The sequence below is a fragment of the Scomber scombrus genome, chromosome 14, assembly GCF_963691925.1.
Source record: "Scomber scombrus chromosome 14, fScoSco1.1, whole genome shotgun sequence".
Classification (NCBI taxonomy): Eukaryota; Metazoa; Chordata; class Actinopteri; order Scombriformes; family Scombridae; genus Scomber; species Scomber scombrus.
Genome location: NC_084983.1, coordinates 20,748,057 through 20,771,782, shown reverse-complemented (window position 1 = coordinate 20,771,782; position 23,726 = coordinate 20,748,057). Strand labels below are relative to the sequence as shown.

Here is a 23,726-nt window from a genome sequence, read left to right as displayed (position 1 = left end):
CAGTTACAGAAATATGATATAAACAACACAAATGACTAACTAGTTTGAGTCCTTTACAGAAGCAAAAGTACAAATACAGTTGTTTTTAATGGATGCTCAACTTACTGTTGTTTGTGTCAGTGCATCTGCTGGCAATCACTAACTGGAGGTTGTCATTTACCCACTTCATTTAGCACGACCTCCCTGGTGAGAATACATTTTAAATGTTTGCGTGTGTGTGTGTTGGGTTTGTGCCTGAGCTGTGTCATAGTGGACCAAGGTTCAGGCACCCCCAACACATACACACATACACAGAGTGAGTAATATCACCTCAGGGTCAAGCCATAAAAACTGGTGAACCACACAAACACACACAAACACACACACACACACACACACACACACACACACTCACAAAGTGGTATGCCAAGTGCCACAATGGCATGACTGAGGTTGTCACAAGAGGACAAACATTCCCATCTGTAAGGAAATGCAAGAAGGGTGAAGAGTTACGCGGTTTAGGCATAATCATAATCTGCTATATTTATGCTGCAAATTTACAGTAAAGTGATGTAATGATTTAAATCTACTCAGCCTTGAAGACCAGCATATTTGTCTAATTAGTACTTTACAATCTGGTTTAGGCAAGTGGCTTTGAGGATAATACCAATATTTTTTTTTACACTGAACTTTTTATTTTTGTATTCTTACTTACACGAACCCGCCAGCAGTAACAAAAGCTAAGAGCGATCAACTTCTACTTGTTTCATTTGTTGGCAGAAGAAAGAATAAAATTATCTAACTTGAAAATGAGAAGTGACAGTCCTCTGAAAACAAACTGGGTGTGTGACTGCAGCTAATAAAAAAAGTTATCTTGGCTCAGATAGTGGATGGAACCAAAGCTGTTGTAAATGATGGAGAGTGGAACAGGCAGAAAAAGACAATAAATACCGCAAAATAATTTAACATTGCTAGAAATAGTAAGTTACTATCATATGGTGTGAATTCAATCGTATTTTCAACCAGTAAATCTACTTTTTGTTCCAGCACAAGTTCATAGAATTTGTTAAAAACAACAACAAAGGGAATGTTTATTTTTATTTAGGAAAATGGTTGTCCAAATGGTATAAATCAGGTACATAATTGAGTCTATATAATACAATTATAATGGTGGTTAGAAGTGCTGATATGTGTATGATTTCTTTTATTGATTCCACACATAGAGCACTTACTGCAAACAAAAGAAAGAGGAATCACACTTAATGTTCACAGAAGAATCTTGATAAAAAAACATCAGTCAAATGATTTAATCTGTATTCTGTTATATTAATCAGTGACTGAGAATGACGAAACGGCCTGTAATCTATGAAAGTAAATTATTTTTAATATGTTCACCTGTGGTTTGCAGGCATCAGATAGGCGGTGCATATTGATTGGCCAAGCAGCCATGACGTTCTATAATGACAGGATTTGGGGCGGCATTGATGCCGCAAAAAGCAACTTCGATAGTTGTTGGGTAATCTAAACAGTCACAGTTTTTCCATAACGATGACAGTTAATTGCTAACAGATAGAGTGGTTAGAAAATGACAGCCTCATGTTACAGAGTCATCATGTGGCACGCGGAGGCCTGATAAGTGTGTGGTCACACTGCGGGCACAGGTCACGACACGCCAAAGGAAGTCAATGTTTGTGTAAGCATATGCATGCACTATGTATGAAAAAGCTATAGCACTTTGACTCAAGTATGACGTCAGCCCCGAGGTACAGTACTCTGTCATGTGATCAGTGTTTGTGTCCTGTCTTATGTTTATCTAAGTCGAGAGGGAAAAAAAGTGGCTAAAAGTTTTTAGCTACTGAAAAGTTGACCTTTTGAGGATTTTCTTTTCTCCAACATTGGTATATAAAAACATATATTTGATCCAAGCTGAGGATCCAATTCTCCTTTTCTTTCCTTCATCAGTAGAGTAATTCTTAGAATAGATTATTGTAGTTGCAGAATAATCACTAATTTAATCATCTGAATGTGCACACACACACACACACACACACACACACACACACACACACACACACACACAACCTGCAATGTGACCCATCACTGTATTCTCACTCACATATTGTCCATTATGAACTAATTGTTGCGGTGATTTGCAAGGCAAAATATGTTAAAACTGGACTAAATTTGATTGAAAAGTGAGCAGTCATCTAAAAATCTTTCTATAAAGATCAATTTAAGACATCTTATTATGTGTGAATTCTTCAGGGACACTCTGCTGGGTGGGAGCACTGAGTCGCATGTCTCAGCAACTGAGAGAATAGTTTCTGGCAATGTGTCAAACGCCTTTGTTTGCTTTGTTGGACCTGCGATAGGAACCATGGTTATGACCTTGGTGACACTTTGTAAAAGCTATTACATAGCTTGGGGTGTGAGTGATTATCACACTGAAACAAAGGGACTAAATCTGCCAAGAGTAACAAGCAAAACTGCAGATGATGATCAAATATGTGGGATTAAACTTTAAAGAGAACATGAGGAAACCGGAAACCGGAGCAACACTTGAACATAATTGTAGTTTGTAATGGAATTGTGTATGTCTAGCATGACCATGACATCACCAATAAGTATGCGGAACTTCCTGTAAATCTGATTTGTAATCCAGTTGTGATAAATCTGTCCGGTTTTTGCAACATCTTGGGTTCAACCTTGCCAGAAGACTTGTTTTATGCCTTTCTCAGTATGTGATGCTTCAGTGTGATGCACATGATCATAAGAACATCACAAGAATCATGTTTTTGATAGGTAGCAGGCCTAACACTCACATATTTTCACATTAACACCAAACACAGTTAGTCACTTTCATATATCAGATAATCAGACGACCAGGAGAAGCTCTTACAACAACTCAAGGACTCGTATTGTTCTCCTGTCCTTCTGCTTCAGAAACTCTATGGCGTCACTGACAACAGGAAATTCTTCGAGAGTACCATCTGTTATCTGCTGCTCAGTTTGTTGTGGAGATGCAGTTCGTAGCATCTATAATTCTAGCCTGGAGAAAAGAGATGCCACAGAGCGGCCTGAGGCTGACAATTATTACCAGCAGTGTCAGAGAAACAACCCATGTGGCTTTGGGTCACATGTCCTGTCTCTGGTATGTGGAGGAGGGACGGACAGACGAACACCAAGAGATTAAAGGTTACAAAGGACATTCAGTCCATTGGATGTTTAACTGCTAATGTAATTTTAGTTATGTGTTTTTGATTTGTGCATTCATGACTGGCTTTCTCTTTCATTTTATCTCATTCTTTCCTTAAATTCTTGCACAACATTTGACCACACAGACAGAAGAGTAACCAGTTCCAGCTTATCTTGCTCTCGTAATGTTTAATTATGCCTGAGTTTAGACTGAGATGGGAACAAAATCAAGCCATTGAGACGATAGTACGATAATGTAAGTTAATTCCTAATATACAATGCTAAATGATTACTTCATTAAAATCATTACAGGACTTTTAACCTACAAGTTCTGCTGGGTTTATCAAGTGTTTCCTTGCAGACACTGACCTAAATTCATATACAATGTCAGAATTTGATATTAAAAATTTGTGATGTGGATTTACCCAAGATTGTTAGTGATTAGCCACAGATACATCAGTGTTGTTTATACTAGAAAGTACATCAGCGAAGTCCAAACATGTCCCATCTTTTATCTGACTAAAGCTTTTATGATAGATGATGAAGCAATATGTTGACAGACTAAAAACCACACAGCAACAGTTTCAATGAGTATTTAATCTTGTGATTAATTTCTCAAGCAAAAATTGCCAAAATCTCTCTGGTTCGAGGTTCTCAAATGTGAGTATTTGTGGGTTTTCTCAGTTTTACTGCATATCATCGCTTTGGTAAAATGGGGTGGACATTTTTCACTTCAAAAAGAATTTCAAAGAAGGAGAACAGCATAGAAAAAACACTAGAAAGTGTTGTCCCTGCAAAACAAAACCCCTAAAAGGCATCAACAGTTGTCTGAAAGCAGACAGCATCTTGAATCAACAAGACAGACCACATGGGATGCACAACATAAAGGTGTCAGAAGGTGAAGTTGGACACAGATTCTGCGTAGCACTCGGGTCTACACTCAGGTGTGAAGTCCTGTCCAGAAGAAGACTGATGCTAGTTGGCAGGACCGCCAAGTGTCTTGCGTCACCTTCTGCCTGCAGGTCGGTTTTACATCAATTTACCAAAGGGCTTACACCACAGCTGCCATATTCAACGCATCCTCTCTAAATGCCTCTGCAGTTGCATCAGCGATTTTATGATAGTTCTGTTTCACTGCCACTCGTTCCGTCTCATGCACAAACAGACATTTAACAATCTAACACACCATGCACAGTAACAGGGCAAATATTTCAAGAGTCAAGTAGATGTGTCTTTAACTAACTCATGTCCTAATGGGCTGGCAGGGGACTAATGGGCTTATCCGGGAACATTATTACCTTAAGCAAAGAACCAGCTGCTGCCATCAGAACTTGTTTTCTGGTATTTACGGCTTTCGCTCTTTACAAGTGCAGGTGTTTCATGGCATTGTCTTTTATATATGCAGAAAGACATGGAAGAAGAGGGGAGGGGATCTGTCAATCATGCAAAGTAGAGGAATGATTGCGTAAAAGACTGTAAAGTTTAAGAACAACAGGGTTGAGCATTTTAGTCTTGTCTTTAAACTTCTCTTGACTAAAATTAAAGGTTAGCAGACACTGCTACACCCTTTGGACTTTTCTGGCTTGTACATGGTTTACGTGAAACTAAATTGCCCCCCAAAGAGGCATTTTGGACAAGACATAAACTATTCTTGTCTGAAACTCACGATCATAAACTCACTCTCCCTCCATGTATCTCTTTCTGTGTCTCCTTTCCACACATTGTAATTGCCGTCTTGGGCACGCACTCTACAGCAAGAATGAAGGAAGCATGTGATAAATAGCGAGTTAAAGAGATATTCCAGTATGTCTAAAGCGATGAATAACATCTTGCTTCAACCACAGAATGAAACCAGCTCCCATGAGGTGAGGCAAGAGGATTCCTTTCCCCACCATGTCTGTGTTTTAATCATGTCCTTGAAATTAATTTTAATTTATACTCTCAGTAAAACTACAACGTAACACAGCAGGATAAAACAATTACTGAGTTCTGCCAATACAACATATTTGCTATTGTCAGCTTGTGTTTTGGGGCATGTGACGTCAGTTGGACACTGAACTGCTCTGTAATGTCTGGTAGAAAGCAAAAAAAGACTGCAGGATGCAGTATAATGCTGGGATTTGCTGCCAAAAGACTGTGTATTTATGCCTCTGATATCACATATTCTGCTAACTATGATTGCATCTCACCAGATGCTTCCTTCTCTAATTTTCAGGCAGCCAAGATGCTGTAATTAAACTCCCCTATTTATTCTAGCAACCAGTTATTCCATGTCAAGGATGGTTTTTATAGCCACCTTTGCTGTGTAATTCTCAGCACAGTCAGTGTAACCTGTAATTAATTCCAATGATGTCACCTTAACAGAGTTACACAATGTTCACAATGCAAAAAACAAAACAAAAAAAACTTAACCTGCACATGCCATGATATTTATATTGGCGGTTATGCAAGTATGCAAAGTTTGAGCTGGCAAAATTTAGGAATTGTGAAATCAGTTATATTGGGGCCATAACCTGCCTGCTGTAGAAATCATTAAAATAAGAAGAATGGTGTGCATCACAAAAACCTGAGATCCTCTGAAGCTGCAGCATTTTCAGCAAGTCAGCATGAAAAAAGTGCTGCAATAGGCTGCAGAGTAGATTTTCCCTTTTTTTCCAAATGAATTCTGGTACTGGGCATGGTCTCTGATGGAAACTCTACTCCATGCACACAGAGAGACAAACTGAAACATGAAGCTCAAGCATAAAGTGAGTCCTCTGTCCACAGAAAGCTAGATTCACCAATGATGTCTGAGCCACCAAAAGAAGACATATTTGATTTCTGGAATTTTTTAAAGTTGCAAAATTCAACTATGTTTCACTGTGATTTGGAGACACAAAGATGCCAAGTTAACACATGAGTCTTAAATGTAGAAACCACAAACCTACAGATGTACTAATGTCAAGGCTCTTGTCTCAACACACTATGAGTCAGAGTTTGCCCCATCATTGCATCACAACTCTTTTTAGGGACAAATTGGTAGGTTTAAAAGCAGAGAGTACTTCAGGTGACCTTCAGGGCTTATTCTACTTCTCTCAACGTAGTTAATCGCCTGCCGTAAATCTAAAAATTACCCCTCTAGTTTGCAGTGCTAGGGCCCTGTAGTTAAAGGGTCGGTTTGGGGCTGGTGATACAGCTGAGCACAACACCTGGAATCCCTCAGCAGCACCAATGAGCTCTGATGAAAAACAAATGTCAGCACCCCCTCCCCGCCTGCTCCCCACATCCCCCTTCTGAAAGCCCTGCAGCAGGAGCGGGATGTGTTTACCCTGGCCGGGATGAACTATTGGCTACTGCCAGATCCACTGCCAGCACACTGACTCTTGACCCATATTCTGAGGGTCAGGAAAGTTCATGAAGGTTTGTGAATACCACTGCAACTACTACTTCTACTATTATTAACAATAATTCAATAACACATATATTAAAACAGCAACAATAATCTGAAGTTCTGGATTATGATGATCATGATCCAGACCTCCAGACATAGCATCACTTTACAGTCTGTCAACAACCACCTGGGACCACTTACTGTCAGAGTCTAAACTTGGACAAAGAAGTTTAATTGGCATTATTCATACATTAATAATTACATTTATTTCACAATTAAGGACCTTACAAACATGAACCATCCCCATATAGCTAGTTATAGTTAGGCTGGCCTATACACAAAGTAAGAAATACTCATTTAAAAAAATCACCCTTTTGTGATATTGAAAGCCATATAAGGTCAGTCTATGATGATGATCGTATAGTGACTCAATAAAATGTACAGGTGACTTTTACTGCCAGGAATTAGACAGCACCATCTGACAGCTTTTAGAGTAGAGCTCCTGTTCATACGCTTATAATTAGACATTGGCGACCTCTTAATCAAGATTAATTAGGCTAATTAGGTAACAATTCCAACTTCACGCAACTCCATCTTTCACTTGCATCCCTTACAATCATTATTTGTTATCTAGTATAAGTAAATGCATGGAAAAAGCAAATAGTGGCTCATATTAAGATTTAAAAAAAAAACAACCTCTAAGCTGCCCTGAGGTGCTGCTGACTCCCTCCGGCGGTGCATAGGCTACTTTTCAATGAACAGACAGCAACATTGTTACCTACCCTGGAGATGGTTAACGGTGTGCTGAAATCCCGTCCTCCTACCAGACGAAAACCCCAAGGAGAGGGTCCCTTAAGAGTCACGGTCTGGGGCATGTTTGGCATTTTTCTTGGACTGCGAGTGGTGGTGAACGGACAGCTGACAGGCAGAATGAGAGGAGGGAAATGTCCGCGTTTCCTTGATACACGGGTAAAAAAATGTTAAAAAAAAAAAAAAAAAAACTATCCAGAGTCCTCTGCCTAGATGCTAGGCAACGCTCTCCCGGCTGTGAAAACTTTCCTCCCCTCTTTGATTCAAGTTTAAATAATGAAGCCGCCTCTGACGTGGGATGACGGGTCCGTGCTGCCCGCCTTCACCCGGTCTGTGCAGAGTGGGAGGGGACCGAGCTGCTGCGACAACACCGACATGTGAGCAGTGAGCAGGGAGGGAGAAGACCCAAATGGGATATAAATGTGGTTTTTCCTCATTCATTTTCTTTCAGTTCCTCCCTAAAGCATTTTTGCATCTTGTTGTTCCATTATTACTATATTAGTCGATTAATCAATTCGTCAATTGACAGAAAATGAATCGCCAAATGTGAATATTTTCTGGTCTGTGATGGTAAACAAAATATATTTGGGTTGTGGATTGATGGTGGTGACAAAAGAGGGCAATTAAGCATATTTTCTTGGGCATTTTCAGGCATTGTATAGAACAAAGAGTAATCGATTAATCAAGAAAATAATTCAGAAATTAATTGGTAATGACAATTTAGTTAGTTAGTTGCAGCTCTACAATGAACGTACAGGTATGACTTTAAGCATCACTGACTTTCTTTAGTTATTTAAAGCAGCAGGCCACTATTAATTAGTCTTTTAATGTTTTACATATAGGTTTTAAAATGTATTTGTAAGTCACAGTTAAAATAACAAACAAGTTTTATTTCTATTTGAAAAAAATGGCTTTTATGGATGTCACAGATAAATGTAATTATTGGTTGAGAAACAATATGTAGGCTAATTGAAAATGCCAACGTTACAGTACTTCCATATCAACAAAACAAATCTTTAATAGTATCAAAAAAAATTATTAACATTCATAATCCGTGTTTTCTTTTTTGTTAGCATGTGTATTAAATTACATTTCAAGTAAAAGGGTAAAACTAATGCATTATCTTCTGCTTGGAAGCCTCGTGAATGGCTACATACCATCAGTATTTAATTCCCTTTTGAATAAAGCTACAAAAAAAACTATAAAAACTCGTATTGTAATCTTAACATTGTTTCATGCATCATACATTTTTACATAGGAATTAATTTGTAAATAATACAGCACAGTTCAGTGCTTTGTCTTACATTTGTACCTGAAACACTCATAGAAAAAAGAAGAAGAAATAAAAACCTCAATGAGTAGCTGACCAAATATACTGGCGCTTGGGTCCTGGTAGGATAATCCAAACTTAAAATGTAAGTCTGTCAATAACTCACTGATCAAGGTCTTAAGAAAACAGCTGTGAATCCTGGGTATCAACTTCAACAATGAAGACGCTTTGCTGTAATTTGGACTCATCACTGGCAGAGAACACCTCTCCCATTTGTTAGAGGATATCCTAGTATCCCCTCTGCCCCCACGTCTTGATTCTTTCATTTCCCCAGCCAATTACAGAGTGAGTCACTGAGCTAGACTACGATTTTTCTACTGCAGAGAAAATGATCTCATAGACATTCCTGGGAATCTGTCTTTCAGACAACAGCAGGCATGTAGATCTCTGTCTGGGGGTCTGAGTCAATCTGAGTCAGGCACTAACCTATCCCAGTCACTGTTTAACAAGTGGCACAGTTATGTCAAACCAACTGGATCTCAACATCAGGTATATCAATTGTCATTGCATCATGAGTGACAATGTTTGTGTGGTCTTTTATAAACTTTTCACAATCAGCTACTGTGATGCAATAAAGCTTGTTAGCAAAGTAGGAATTGGGGCAAGCTGTGATTGTTTTAACAAAGGAAACCATGCTGAAGGAAGAATATGAGCTAGATCATTTCAAATCAATTCAGTGTATATACAATCCTCCTCCTAGGAGTTTGGATTCAGAAAAAAAACAGAAATAAGACAAATAAGACTTGGGGCATCTACTGCAGAATATCAAAGCAAAATACATATGTGAGTGCATGTACACACCAGGTACAAACACACACCTATACAGTAATTTGCATGCATGGTGATGTAAATAAAGCTAATAATCATGTTTCAGCAGCTATCATCAAACTGTATTTAAAGACTGCATTTTAAAAATACTTGTTCCCCAGCATACCTTAAAGAATGACTAACAAAAGAACAAAAAGGGATGAGAGGACTGATGTCTGCACTGGAGATTTATGGGGCAGATGAATGGGCTGACATTTCGGATATGCGTTTTCTTCAAAGGCTGCTCCCAATAAATCTGAGTCAAACTACAGAGAGCTCTCATTTCTCTGTTCTTTTTCCCCCGGATGGTCATCATTCGACATACCCTCGGCAGCGCCTAAGTCCTTTTAAATCTCTACAAATCAATTTACTCTCTGATTTTGCCTCTGGGTTATAAAGCCAAAAAGGACCTGAAGAGAAACAGGTAAGACCCGCGGTGCTGTAATTATGAGCTTAGTCTGGATTACGTCTGCTGTCTGGAAGAACGATGTCAGTTAAGATGTTGCACAAACTTTGATTCCTCAACTCCTTCACTGGTAGCAAATACAGTCTAATAATTATAGCTGTTAGAAGACAATACTCACAGCAACTGAGCAAGAACTTTACTGACAAATATTTTTGTGTGTACGAGGCAAACAGGAGAAGGACCCACATGCAGACACCCGGGCAGACAGATCAAATGAGAAAGGCTTTAATAAATGAATTCCAAAAGACAGGCTTACAGATTAGTAACAGGAAGGCAGTCCAAAACATGTAAACATGTCCAAAGGGGCAAGGCAGGCAGCCAGGTCCCAAACAGGCGGAAGGTCTAAACCACAGGAACAGGAACAGGGAACTGAATACAGGATACAGGATGGCTGGAAGACAAGTGTTCAACATTGACAAATTGGCAATGAACGCATAACAGAGGACCAGTATATAAAGTACTAGAATTGATGGGGTAATAAGCAGCAGGTGAAGACAATTGGGCGTTGGCAACAGGTGAGCAGATGGGTGTGGGATCCAGGCAGGAAAGTCTGAGGGGCATCTGGTCGACAGGTGGAGAATGGCAAAGCCAAGAGACAAGAGTGTTGGCAGGGAAAGAGGCAGAGAGGGCAAGAGGAACACAAAACACAGGCCCAAAGGTCTTTAAAATCTTTTTAATGCAACATTGCAAGAGATTTCTAACTGGTAGATAAGATACATAACCAGAATTAAATAGTGGCAGCAGTAAAAAAACAACAACAAAAAAAACAATATTAACTGTATATATATGACAGTAGAAATACCTTAAAACTCTGCAAGCCAAGGATCAGAATTTAATATGGTGTAGCAGTACAAATCTGATAATAAACATGCTGAATATCTTTGTTCGGAAAGCAACATTAACACTGAGGTTTAAGTGTTTAACAAAAAATAAAGCTGCACTAATCAACATGGTTTTTACATCATCAGTGGATTATATCTGACTTACTGTATGTGTCATATGTAAGGAGCTAATTGTAATGACAAATCCACAGATAATAATCACCTGACTTTGCAGTTCCTCCCAGCCCTGCGGACCGTTTTAACTTCTCTCTGCTCATTGTTTTGGTTTTAAGACTTCACTTTTTGACTCAGTTGCAAATGCTTTCATCAACCCAGTTTCCTGCAGCAGCAGCAGTAGCAGCAGTCAGCTATTTTCAGCAAAGAAATTCTAGTAAATCCACTGTACCTATAGCTTCGTAGCACGAAACAGAGAGATAAAGTTAGCAACTGAACATAGCATATAAAGCCAGATATTTCCCCCAGGTGTTGGTCGAGACCAAAATAGAGCTAACATTAGAGAGAAATTGGACTTATTTATCAGGCAGCCAGAAGCACATGACTCCTAATGTTGCTACATAGGGTCCAAAAGTCTAAAACCACTTTCCCATTGGGATGTGTAAATAAGCAAGTGGTGCTAACACGTTTTCCACAACAAGCTATTAACATGTCAATGTTGTTAGCTACAGCTTGTTGTATTGCCCCCAAGTGGGCAAAAAATCTGTTCATACACATTTGTTTGCAAGATACGTTTGGAATTAAAAACCCACATTTATCATTTTAATAGTAGAATCCCTTTAGGCCATTGCAATCATTTTCCGGGGATTTGGAAGCACAAGTCTGCTGGAGGCAAATCTAGCAGCACATGTATATCTCAATTAGTACAATCTTTGCTTCCTTAACAAAAAAACATTGAGTCTTTACTCTGTTTTCTAGTTCATACAACATTTGGTAGCTTTATGTCCCCTGCAGTGAAAATGGTTAGTTCTCTGTAATGGGACAGGCTGGAAACAATGGTGCCACTTACAGTGCTATGCCTTAAGCGCCCCATGGGGAAGCAAATAGTTGTAGGGAAATCATGAAGCTTAATTCATGTGGTTGCAATATTGCTGAGTCAGAAATGAAAAACAGATGATTTCATAGCATAAGACAACCACAGGCCCATAAGAATCATACTTATCATTGGCAAGTTAATGTAATTATAAATAATTTACTGAGAAGAACAACTGATACTGGAGTAAATACCTAAGACCAAATCCTTATATTTATTTGGAGAGTAAATGCAACCTTCTGTCACAATACATCAAACCACTAACCCACGAATGCTCCAAATCAAGCTGTTAAACAGTGATGAGTTAATGTGCTTGCACTGAGCAGCTGCCATGTATGGATGAGAGATTTAACATGCCTGCATAAAAAAAGCAAACATAGCAAAGCAAACATTGTTACATGTATTTTTTTCCTTTTGTATGCATTTAATGTATCAAAATGAGATTTTAAAAACTGGGTAAAAAGGACATTTGATAGCATTTTTGTATTTAACAACAAATAAAATTTAATAGATGTTCAATGTGACATGAATTTCCCATGCAACATTAAAATCAAATCACCAGAAAACAAAATCATGAGGTCTTATTACATTAAATTACATTTTTATGTTCAGCATAGTCCTGCCAATACTAATTACCACACAATTGTTTTTTTATGAGGAGGTGCATGCGATTTTTTTGTGGAGGGAGACATAATGTTCATGCCAAGATGAAAAATAGCAAACTGTCCTATCACAAATTAAGGGAGGTACCATTGGCAAGCTTATGGTCACTAAGAGGAGTTGGTGTTAGCCATGACAGACAACCTTTTGCAGTTTTTTGTGGGACTGACTCAATTCCGAGAAGGGGAGAAGGACAGTAATTCTGTGTATTTAAGTTTTGAAGGGGAATTGCTGGATAGAGTGTACCATGATTATATGTGTTAGAGGGTGAGGCCATGTGAGAGAGCTCCCCTCAGATGGTTCAGTTGTCAAGAATATGGGCATGTTGCTGCACTATGCAGAAGAGTCAGAAGATGTGGGAAATGTGGGAGGTGTGGGAAGGACAACTGCAATGTAGAGATGTGATAAGTTGAGAAAGGGCAAGGAAAGTGTCTGCATTGTGAGGGAAATCCCAATACAGGATCAGCACAGTGTCAAACAAGAATTAAGGATGGGAAAGTGAATAAGATGAAAGCAGAAAGGGAATTGTTATACACTGAAGCTGGTAAGAGAATGGAGAGAAATGACGAGATTGTGGCAGTACAAAAGGAAATTGAGCAGAAAAGCAAAAGCTGATAAGAACATCTGCAAGGAAAAGAAAAGTATTCTTGGCATTCATTGGTATGGTCATAAGTTGCACTCTGAAATAAAGGGTAAGTCGAAAAGAATCAAAATGGTGCTGGACACTGCCAGGAGATAAGGTGAACAGTGTAGATAGATCCGGAGAAGATTTAGATACGACATCAACTAAGGCAATTGGGTCTGGGTTATAGAAAATGTCACGAATGGGATCACTTTCGGTGGATTTGTAAAGCGTTAATAATGTGAAGTTGTTACATTCCAGCCAATGGCGGTAGTGCAACATTTATGAATGCCAATCACCATAAAACAAAACTTCTTGTGGGTTAGCCATGTGACAATAATGGACGTGGCCATCATGATGTCACAGACTGGTATTGGACTCCCATTTTGAAGCCTCAAGTTTGGCAATTTGACCATATTTGGATGAGACGTTTTGGCTAGGGAGGAGCTCCCCAGGATCCAACTACAGCACTGCATGCACCACCATGGTAATGACTTGTCAATCACAACATAGCCACACCCTGAAGCATAACCTGCTTTATTGTCTATTTTACTGTACTCTGGGATCATAATTGAAAACTTAACATCATGCTGTATTGAAGAAGACTCGAACTAGCGATTTATACCATAAACTCAATGGGAAAATGTTTATTGAGGTAATAAAACAAGACGGAATGAAAGTAGGCTAGTAGACTTTTGTACAAACCAACTTCCTTTTGGAGACAGTGGAATCCCCCTCTGCTGGCCATTAGAAATAATGCACGTTTAAGGCATTTTCACATTGCCTTCACTTTTCAGACCCCGAGCTACGCACTTGGGGCTTGCCTCCTGGAGAGACATTTCTACTGACTGTACATTAAGTCATATTTGTGACAGACTTCTCCTCTTGGCAGATATCCTAGTTGACAGCGAAGCGTATCTTACACTCATTATCTCACAGTGACTGGTTTAATGGAGGAGGATAAGCTTATAAATGTCCACAAGATAGACTACAGAATGAATATATGTTGGATTTGCATAAAGTTAGTACTTCAGTACTGATGAAAGCAGAAAGTCAAGAAGACAAACTGTTAATTTTTAATTAATGTACAGGTACAAAATGACACTCAGTACATCTCTTCTCACAGCGATTCTCTGAAATTAAGCAGTGTTGTCAACAAAATTGATAGTTTAAGTTGTTTCTACCTTTAGTGGTCATTTTTCACCTGTTATTTTCATAGCAAAGGAATTGCTGCCGATGATTCAGTTTGCCAAGCTAAAAGCATAAAAAGCATCCTTTCGTCAGACTCGTATCATAACAGCTCTGTTTCCTGGCCACACACACAAAGACACATGTAGACTGACCAGATGCTAGCTATGAATATTTAATGTGCCACTGAAGCATTAAGGTTATTGGAATAACAGACAGATAGGGATGAATCTTCAAGAATAGCCCATTAATATGACTAAATGACCTACAATCCAACAAGAACAATATATTCACTGGCAGTGTGCTGACTTCAATGTAAGAGAGGCCAAGTGTCTAGGTAGATGTTTTTAAATGGCAAAATATATATTATTATATGATTTGATGGCAGAATATAAAGTGACTGATTCATGAGCAGTATTATACAAAATAATTGTTGAATTTGAAATATTTTCCCACGCATGTTCCCACACTTTAACTGTCAGTACGTTTAATTCCTACTAAGGTTTTGTTCCTATACTTTTCCTACTAAGTATTTGACAACTGACTGAAATTGCAAAACATTCCAAGATAAATGCAGATCTCTGGCAATTTTTGGTTGGAAGAGCAGAAAACAGAACTGAGCATTAATTCTTGATTAAAACTTGCTTTAAGACATGTTGCAGCACGTCACCTTACCATGTCACCCACTCCATCCAGGATGCACCTGAAATGTACCTTGACTGGCATTTGTGTGTATATTTCACCACTACCCTTATATCTTATATTTGAGCTAGTTAAGCTGTGACTTTTCTCATGCCCTTTCTATATTTTTCTCTCTCTTTCTCTCTCTATCTCTGTTAATCTTATTAAACTCACCAGGATGAATCATCAAACCATTTCCACCAAACCATCCACCCAAAACCTAAAACAGCTATAGATAACTTCCCTCCAGTGTTACAATGAAAAACCATAATTGACACCAAGCCCAATCATTACAGCAGAATAAGGCCAATATGATGCTGTGACTATAGGCTTTAAACCACTACTCAAACAGTGCTGCACTCCCTTGTAAACAATCCATTTGACAAGAGCATTCATTGTGCACGACCACAGCAACAAGAGTGGCATTAGGAATTTATGTGGGCACTGTTAAAGTAAATCAATCATCCAGAGGTTGATTGCACAACAGTTAGTTAGGCTTGAGGATTCATGTTTGTTGGTCCAACCATGTAAGACATACATTCTGGGAACTACTGAAACCACTGCCATTTGTCACGATTCCATTTAGCATTTTAGCACAGCCTGGATGACTCCAGGTTCTCATGAGATAATGGAAGTTTTTTGGTTGTTCTCCAAAGCAGAAGAAATGTCTTATTGTGTATAAGAGTCAACCTATATTAGTAAAAGCCCAGAAAAGATAGAAATGTGCAATTTATTTTTAAGCATGATTTTCATTAGTCCTCACCACGGACAATTATCAGCAGGTTCGAATTTAAAAAAAAAGAAAAGTTAATTGTCAGAATCAGAATCAGAATCAATAACAATGCATGAATATTATGGGAATTGGTTGGGTCCAAATTTACTAAGTTTCTCCTTAAATAGTTTTACTAGCTTTAATCATCCCTTCTGGTCATACAGTTCATTGAGAGATCCCTTCATTATGCACATTCAATGTAAATGATGGGGGACAAAATCCACAGCCCTCCTTCCCTGCAAAAATGTATTTAAAAGTTTAGTTTTGAAGTAGAGCAACCTGGTGGTCGAGAGGTTAGAGCGCATGTCACATAATCACAGTGTCCCTGGTTCAATTCCAGCCAGGGACCTGTGCTTCAGGTCATTCCTGTTTCCTGCTGGCCTGTTTGCCAGATACTATCTAAATAAAGACATAAAACCCCAAAATTATTATTATTTTTTTTTTTTTTTAAGTTTATTTGAAGCTAATATCAGGAGCCAGCTGTCCAAATTAGTCAAATCAAGTCAATATTTGTCAAAGTTAGTTAGTATTTTCTTCCAAATTCTGTTACAATCACTGCTAAACATAAAACAATGTCCATCAAGACACAACAAGTATTTTTTAAATGAAAATACTCGAACTGTGGAAGATATCCATTTTATTTTACTACCATGGATGGCTGAAGCCTCACATTATCTTCAGAAAAAAATTTAGATAAGTTTTGTCTCAAAAGGAGGCATGAGGATTTTGTCTGCCATCACTTACATTGTAAATGTGTTTGGTGATCTTCAAATGGTCTGTCTGAACAGGAGGAATGATCACAGTGGGCAAAACCTGTTTCAATGTCCGTATGGGCTCCTGAGTGCTGTTTTAAGATAGACCTGGAAAATTTAACCTGTCCTTTAAGTTTGCAGCTATGTGTCAGATCTAAAGTATAGCAAAAGTCTGTGTTTGTGCAACTGGCAAAGATGTAATTTAGCTAAATATTACAGCTTTCTGGTAACAATCTTGTCACAATGTGATAACATTTTACGTTGTGTTGTTACAGTTCATGTTCCAGACAAATAATTGATTAAAATTGTGGTTCCATGTGAAAGATGACTGCCTCATGAACAAAATATTTGAAAGTACTGATCCTTGTTTGCTTTACAGAAAAAATAAGGAACCAACAAATTATTATCAGGAACTGAACCACTGCTGGTGGAGGTAAAGACAAATGAAATTAGGGGAAATGATGCTCGAGGCCTCGAACTGTGGAATCATCTGATGTTGATTCAGATCTAAATGAATCATTACTAAATGCCTCACACAAAGATATTAAACTAGATCAACACTGTAACAATGCATTCTTTGTCCTGTGCTGGAAGTTTCTGACCCGTGAAGAACACACAAATGTTTCCCATGTGTACACATGCCAGCTGTTGACAACTGAGTTCAGCACATTCACTGCTTTGTTCGTATTTACAGTACATGCACAATACCACAGGGTTCAAGGCTGCTACTATTGATGCCAGCTGGCAGGACGGTCTCTCTGACTGCCTGTCTGTCTATATCAACATGTGGAATGCTTTCTAATGTTGAGTACAATTGTATATACACATCTATTATACAATACATACACATATAAATAAATGTGATCAAAACAATGACCCAACTATGAAATAAACAAACTTGTGTCATCACATTAGTATGTATGTTTTCCATGTATTTTAATGAAAAGTTTGCAAGTTGTACTGTATCAGAGTCAGGTGCATAAATGATACATTAAGCCAGGCCAAATGAGTACTTACTGTAAATCAGTAACAGTATTCTTACACATGAATACACTACTTCCATACACATTAAGGACTTGCTTAGCATCTCTTTTTTAAGGATCAATGTCCCTGTTACTCTGGATAATCCACATGTTTCATAGTCATCTGTTTATGTGGGCACTTTTCTTGGAGAGTAGAAAAGAGTTCCAATAAAAACTGTCCACAATATTTTTAAAACCTGCACAAAAATGGAGATCCATTCATTTTCGGTTCTGGCAAAAGATGCAGAGACAAATATCTCAAAACCTGGAAAAATAAAACCTGAAATTATCCTCATGGGTAATTGAGAAAATATTCCATTTTAATTATTCATCCACTGGGTGAGCAAACCTTTAAATAGAATTGTAAATGCTGGACGTTTCCTTACAACTGTTTTTCTACTTCTATGCATGAAGCCATGTTTTCACTGCATGAGGTATTTAACAGTAGCTGTGTGTTTGTGATCCTTGCTAGTAAATGGGTCTTAAGGGATATAACAAGCTCAGTGCTCTGTGATTCCTCTTTCTGTTAATTTTGGTTAGTAATTGGGAACTTAGTTGGTTACGGGAATGTTACAAAGCTCACTCTGTGTAGCTTCATAGTGTATGCTGGGGACTCTCGTTTGCCTGTAAAACTAGGACAGAAGCACACAGTGTTGGGCAGTGTTTACCTCAAAATAAAGAAAATAAACCGTATAAATGGATTAGTGCTTTTTTTCTGCTGTGAAAAAGTGTGTTCCTGCGCTGTAAATCTTTTCAAAACCACCTCAGGGGTTTCACTTTGCCTTACTTCAAAGAATAAGCACAAACCACGAAACACCACGCCACAAGAGGAACAGGTGTTGTGAAGTGCATATGAAAAAATTACACGCATAAAGTGATGGGGAAGTCCCTGATAAGTGAGTCCAACAGAGTTATTTTCAGTCATACAAGGAAATGCAATGCTGAAGAGATTGCAGAGACAAAGAAGGATACTAGCAGGATGATCAAGTTTAAATGTTATTTTTAAACATTCACACTCAGAGTTTGTTAAGAGAAGAATTTCATCTTTTGTGTTTCTGCTAAATCTAATTCAAGAGAGAAGAAATAGATTCAGTACTCTTTTAACCACAGTATAGAACTTACAATCTTTGTAACTTACTATACCTAAATTGAGGTCCAAGGGCAGTGAAGGCAACGGATCTTGTAGTTCCAGCAATTTATAATTCATTCAGTGTTTCTCTTGATCAATATTCAAGGGGCAATATATTCTGATAAGAAGTTTCACTCTTTCTCCCACTGATGTGGAGTAGATGAATAAAAATCACATTTTAAGATGGTTCCCAGCACAACATCTTTAACAAAAAGTGTCTTTGTTAGACACCTTAAAATGCTTAATTGGACCAAATGAGGTACAATGAATGTCAGCTGTGTTTAGTCTAAATATAAGCTAGCTTTGCTTTGATATTTAGCTTTTACATTCCCAATTAGCAGTTGGGCTAGCTTTGAGCTAGTATTGACCCTTGGAAATCTGGTATATCATTCATCTAGCTACCTGAGACCTCAAATATTTGTGCATCTCTTAAAGTCGTTTGAGCCAAGCTTCCCCCATAGTTCACATTTCATGACTATCAAGTTTGATGTTTTGAAATGTATGGCTTGTGAACCCACTCTCAAACTGATTACTTCCACTTAATTCAACCACTACTGCATTGATACAGCTGAACTCCCTAGAGACACATAAAGAAATGCATACACATGCAAACAACAGCACTTCAAATACACATACAAAGCATCAAAGGTTTTGTTTGACAAGTCCGGTCCTGAATTTGAGACAAGCAATTATATGGTGGTGTTAACAGGGAGACCAACTGGGAGGAGTGAGACTTTCACAGTCACAGAGGTATGCTGCTGCTTCAATGTTAGGGCAAGGCCAGTGTCCACACACAGACAAAGAAAGGTTGTGTTACCCCTGGGGCACAGACATAAATGGCAGGCTAGCTGGAGCGATTCTTACAGCTGTGGAGTACAGAAGTGAGTCATGAAGTTCTTAGTCACGACAGGAGGATTCTGCAGCTTCATCAGCCAAACCTACCCTTACATTTAAACATTTGAATTATTTAATTATTGGCTCTGTTGCCCAAATGCTTTGGAAATATAATTTCTGAAGGAGACAAAACAGGTGATACCAGACAGGCTACGGTGGATGACGTGACAGACAAACAGAACAGAGAAGGAAAAAAAACAACAATAAAGATGATAATGCCACTAATAACAACAAAAGTGAGGGGAAAAGAAAAAGGGAATTGAAAGGAAGATGTCCCAGGTACATCCAATTTATAAATTGTTTTTGTTTACTGTTTTGTCTTAGCTTTTTTTTTTTTTTTTTTTTTCTCTTTGGATTTTTGCTTATTGCTGCATGAGGCTGGGGTTTTCCCTTCCTTAGCTACCTCCAGGCCCTGGAGAGCAAGCTAATTGTTGGAGAGGCGCACCCCATTGCCCACTCACCCATTCTGAACACTCCCCAGAACCAATGGGAAAGAGCCTGTTCCTGTGGGGGGAGAGTTTTTTTCTTCTTTTTCTTTCTTTCTCTCCTTTTATTCATTCCCTCCTTCTTCCCTCATTCCATTTTCTTCACCCTCCCCTCTACCCCCATCTCCTGAGCAATTTGTTAGTCTGACCAGAGACCCTCACTGGTTTTGGTTTAAAAACAAAGTATATTCTCTGTATCTTTTAGTATTTTCGGCCACACTATGAGCATGGCTCTGGGCTTGGCAGTTGGTCTTCGATCAAAAATTATGTTGACAAATACTGGATAGATTGAAACGCCCATGTTTTTCAGAGGATGAATTGAAATGACTTTGGTGATGTCTCAATTTTTCATGTAGCGCCATCATCAAGTTAAATGTTTCAGTAGGTTTTTTCTTCTTCTTATAGAAGGTGTTCTCAGTAGGAAAAGCAAAGATGTAACAATAACAATAAATCAGTTTAAATTGGTTTAGAGCATCACTTTTTCTTGGCTGTTGGGGGTTCTGTCTATGTCTCTGTGTTACACAGTTTGTGACTGAACTTTGGCTTAACCTTTTTTGGACCTCCAGTGGAAACCAGGCTGATGTATGAGCATTTCCCACAAGACTATTAAATAACTCTGATTTTAAATTACGTGCAGTCACCAGTGCACTTAGCAGGGGCAGTGTCCAGATCGTAAGATCACTGTGTTCTTCTCTGAGCAGCGCTGGAACATGGGATGAATTATAGCTACTGGTCAGCAGCTGCTGTTAAACACCCCCATCACCACACACACACACACACACACACACACACACACACACACACACACACACACACACACACACACACACAAACACACACACACACACACACACACACACACACACACACACACACACACACACACACACACACACACACACACACACACACACACACTTAACAAGCAGGCCAATTAAAACACACTGGGAGTCCTTGTTTAGACAGACTGAGTGTCACAAGTACGAAGTTTTAGCTTCTTGTAACGAACCTCCCAAATAAAACATTTGTTGGAAGACACAAGTTGAAGCAAAAGAGGTTTATATAAATTGGATTGCATACACACTACTGCTGTATTTTTCCTTTTCTATTTGTTGTCCATCCTGTTGCCACCTTCTGTTTCTCCCTCTATCCTCTGTAAATACTTTGATTTAGGCCTGTACAAGAATGTCAAACAGCACTTATGAGAGAGAAACATAAAAGGGAAGGGACTGCCAAACATTATACACAAACACACATACACATGCACCCCCACCTACTCACACAAACCTCTACAGCCACCCACTCACACACTCACAGGAAATGGTCTGGTGTCTGGCTTTTGTTTCATTTTATTCCTTGAAAGCTTGTTTACCTGCCTTCCTCCTTTTCTCCAAAAAGCATTGGCTGAACTAAACCAAGCTGCAGTACAGACAGTTAACCCCTCTGATGGCCTCGACAACAATGTGGAAAAATGTCATACACATCTTGAAGGTGAATCATTGGCTTAATGGTAGGAAAAATCACTGTCCAGTGTTACCGTTTACAAGGATGACAAATGATTTCTGCCAGGAATAGTTGGGCATCCGGACTTCATTTTGATGCAACAGTCATGATTGCTGCAGGTAATTTGACATTTTTGTGATATACATAAATGTAGTTTTACCTGAAAAGAAGTGTTTGTCCAACTACAGAAGTGACTGCTCCAAAAATGTGTTTGGAATAAATTAATTGCAGAAAATGACTGTCTAGAACTCTTCTTTCAAGGTCTTTAACAGAAAAGCACCCAAACACAATGAAAAACAGACTTCTTTCTTCCCCTTATCTTTTCACTATTACCAGCTGTATGCTTTGTCACTTCACTGAAGCACTCTGAGTCGTTTTAAAAGGTTGTGTGTGTGCTGTATGAGTCTGAAGACTGTCTGTTTGTGTGTGTATTGTTCGGATGAGGGGAGCTGAACATTTCTGAGACATCCCTGAAGAATGCTCTCAGAACCTGTTTACAGCCTTCCGGGGGCTTCAGGGACTTCAGTGGCTTTAGGGGGACTAAGCAAGGGAGAGTTTAACCTTCTTTGCGTAATGACTTCCAGACTATCGCGTGTTGCTTCTCTTTTATGCTGCATACCCCTGTCAGGGACCATCATTGAGTTTATCCCTTAGTGAAACAAAGTTTTTATGGCATGGATTTAGTGTTTGACTGATTTATATCAGACGAAAAAGATGTTAATAAAGATCGGATGGAGTTCAGATTGCGCAGGATTTCCTTTCTTTCGATTGAATAGGTCAGCAGTTTGTCAGTCATGGTCAGGAGCTAAAATGGGTCAGCTGAGTTTGGGTTTTGTGGTGGATCCACACCTGCCAAGAGTAACAACATGTTTTCATTACACCAGTCCCCAGAAGAGACAACATTTCTCAAATTTAGGTCAACTTGAGTCAAGTCAAATGTATTTCCAAAGGACTTTTTTTTTTCTCCTTACAAAATAGATGAATCACACAAGTGCTTCATACATACAACATCAGTGACAGAAATAGACATGAAAGAACAAAAAGCCCACACAGACTGAGCACTCTCAGTAGCTGAACATCAACAATCGGGCCACTGTGGGGCCATTACCGTTTCCATTCTTCGACTGAGACATAATCATGTAATTGAATCCCCACTCCCTCTACTGTGAAGACTAATTAAATTACAGGTGTTTGGCATCTGGGGGGTTATTTCTTTAGCTACTTGACAGTTCTGCTGATGCCAGTGACATCATGTCTCGTCTGGATGTTTTAAGAATTTCCCAGCGAGTTGAGCAACAGGAAAACATCTTTCAGTTTTTGTGCTGAATGATTCAGATCTTCAGGATACCATTTACAGAAAGTACCCAGAAACTATCTGATACTAAACCGTCATATCTGATTGGCATGGTTTACAGGTTTTGTCTTCCACTTTCTTTTTCTGTGTCTGTCAATGTCATTCTCCCAGGAACTGACTACACTTCCTTTAACAGGCTGCGGTCGTAGGATGCATGCGGTTTTTGGCCTGAAGTGATCAAGTGCAATTTAGTATGAAATGGGAAGATGACCTGGGGGCCTGCGCTCTCTCTCCCAGCCTAAGCTCTTCTTTGAAAGGTTTCCATCCTCCCTCGGCTCCTTGATTGCTTCAGCACATGTCAGAGGGAGTGTATTTTTCAATGCCTCCCTGTGCTGTTACCATTCAACCACCCTTTCCAAATGAGAACAAAGTGCACTGGATGTCAATGTAATTTGACAGGCAGCAGCAGTACTACAAACCCAAGGTCACACAAAACTATGTTTTTGTGGATTTGGTGGGCTCATAATTTACACAGTGAGGATAATTTGACCTGCTTCACAACTGGGAAACTTTTTACTGCCAAGCTGTGAGTCAGGTTTAGTTGTGTACATATTTTTTGGAATTAAAGGATTCTCACATTATCAAACAATTAAAGAAAATATGTATAATTTGGAAAAAACATTTAAAATGTGAAAATCAAATGTAAATTAAATACAAACTATCCAGGATGCACACATTAATAATGAACGCTGGAGCGAGGCAGTAGAGCAAATTCAGTCATTGAGCACCATCCATCCCTTACTACCAGTGAAAGAGAGAAAGTAAAGGTCTCAGCCAGGCAGTGTCTGCTAATCTGCCTTTCTCATTCACATCTTTTATTGCTGTGGGAACTACTGAA

The 23,726-nt window shown here is 38.8% G+C and overlaps 1 protein-coding gene and 1 long non-coding RNA gene across 2 annotated transcripts in view; both read right to left on the bottom strand.

The window, feature by feature from the left end:
* pdlim4 (PDZ and LIM domain 4) overlaps window positions 1–7,579 on the bottom strand; it is a 49,239-nt gene extending 41,660 nt beyond the window's left edge. Inside the window, exon 1 of the mRNA XM_062432703.1 lies at window positions 7,327–7,579. Coding sequence (XP_062288687.1) covers window positions 7,327–7,428 — 102 coding nt within the window. The 5' untranslated portion in view covers window positions 7,429–7,579. The remainder of the gene's footprint in view (window positions 1–7,326) is intronic.
* A 2,581-nt stretch (window positions 7,580–10,160) lies between these two features.
* On the bottom strand, window positions 10,161–11,302 carry LOC133994454 (uncharacterized). Its single transcript, XR_009927103.1, has 2 exons — window positions 11,002–11,302; window positions 10,161–10,348 (listed from the first exon to the last, which is right to left on the bottom strand). It is a non-coding gene; the product is annotated as an uncharacterized LOC133994454 (long non-coding RNA).
* Between the last annotated feature and the right edge of the window lie 12,424 nt (window positions 11,303–23,726).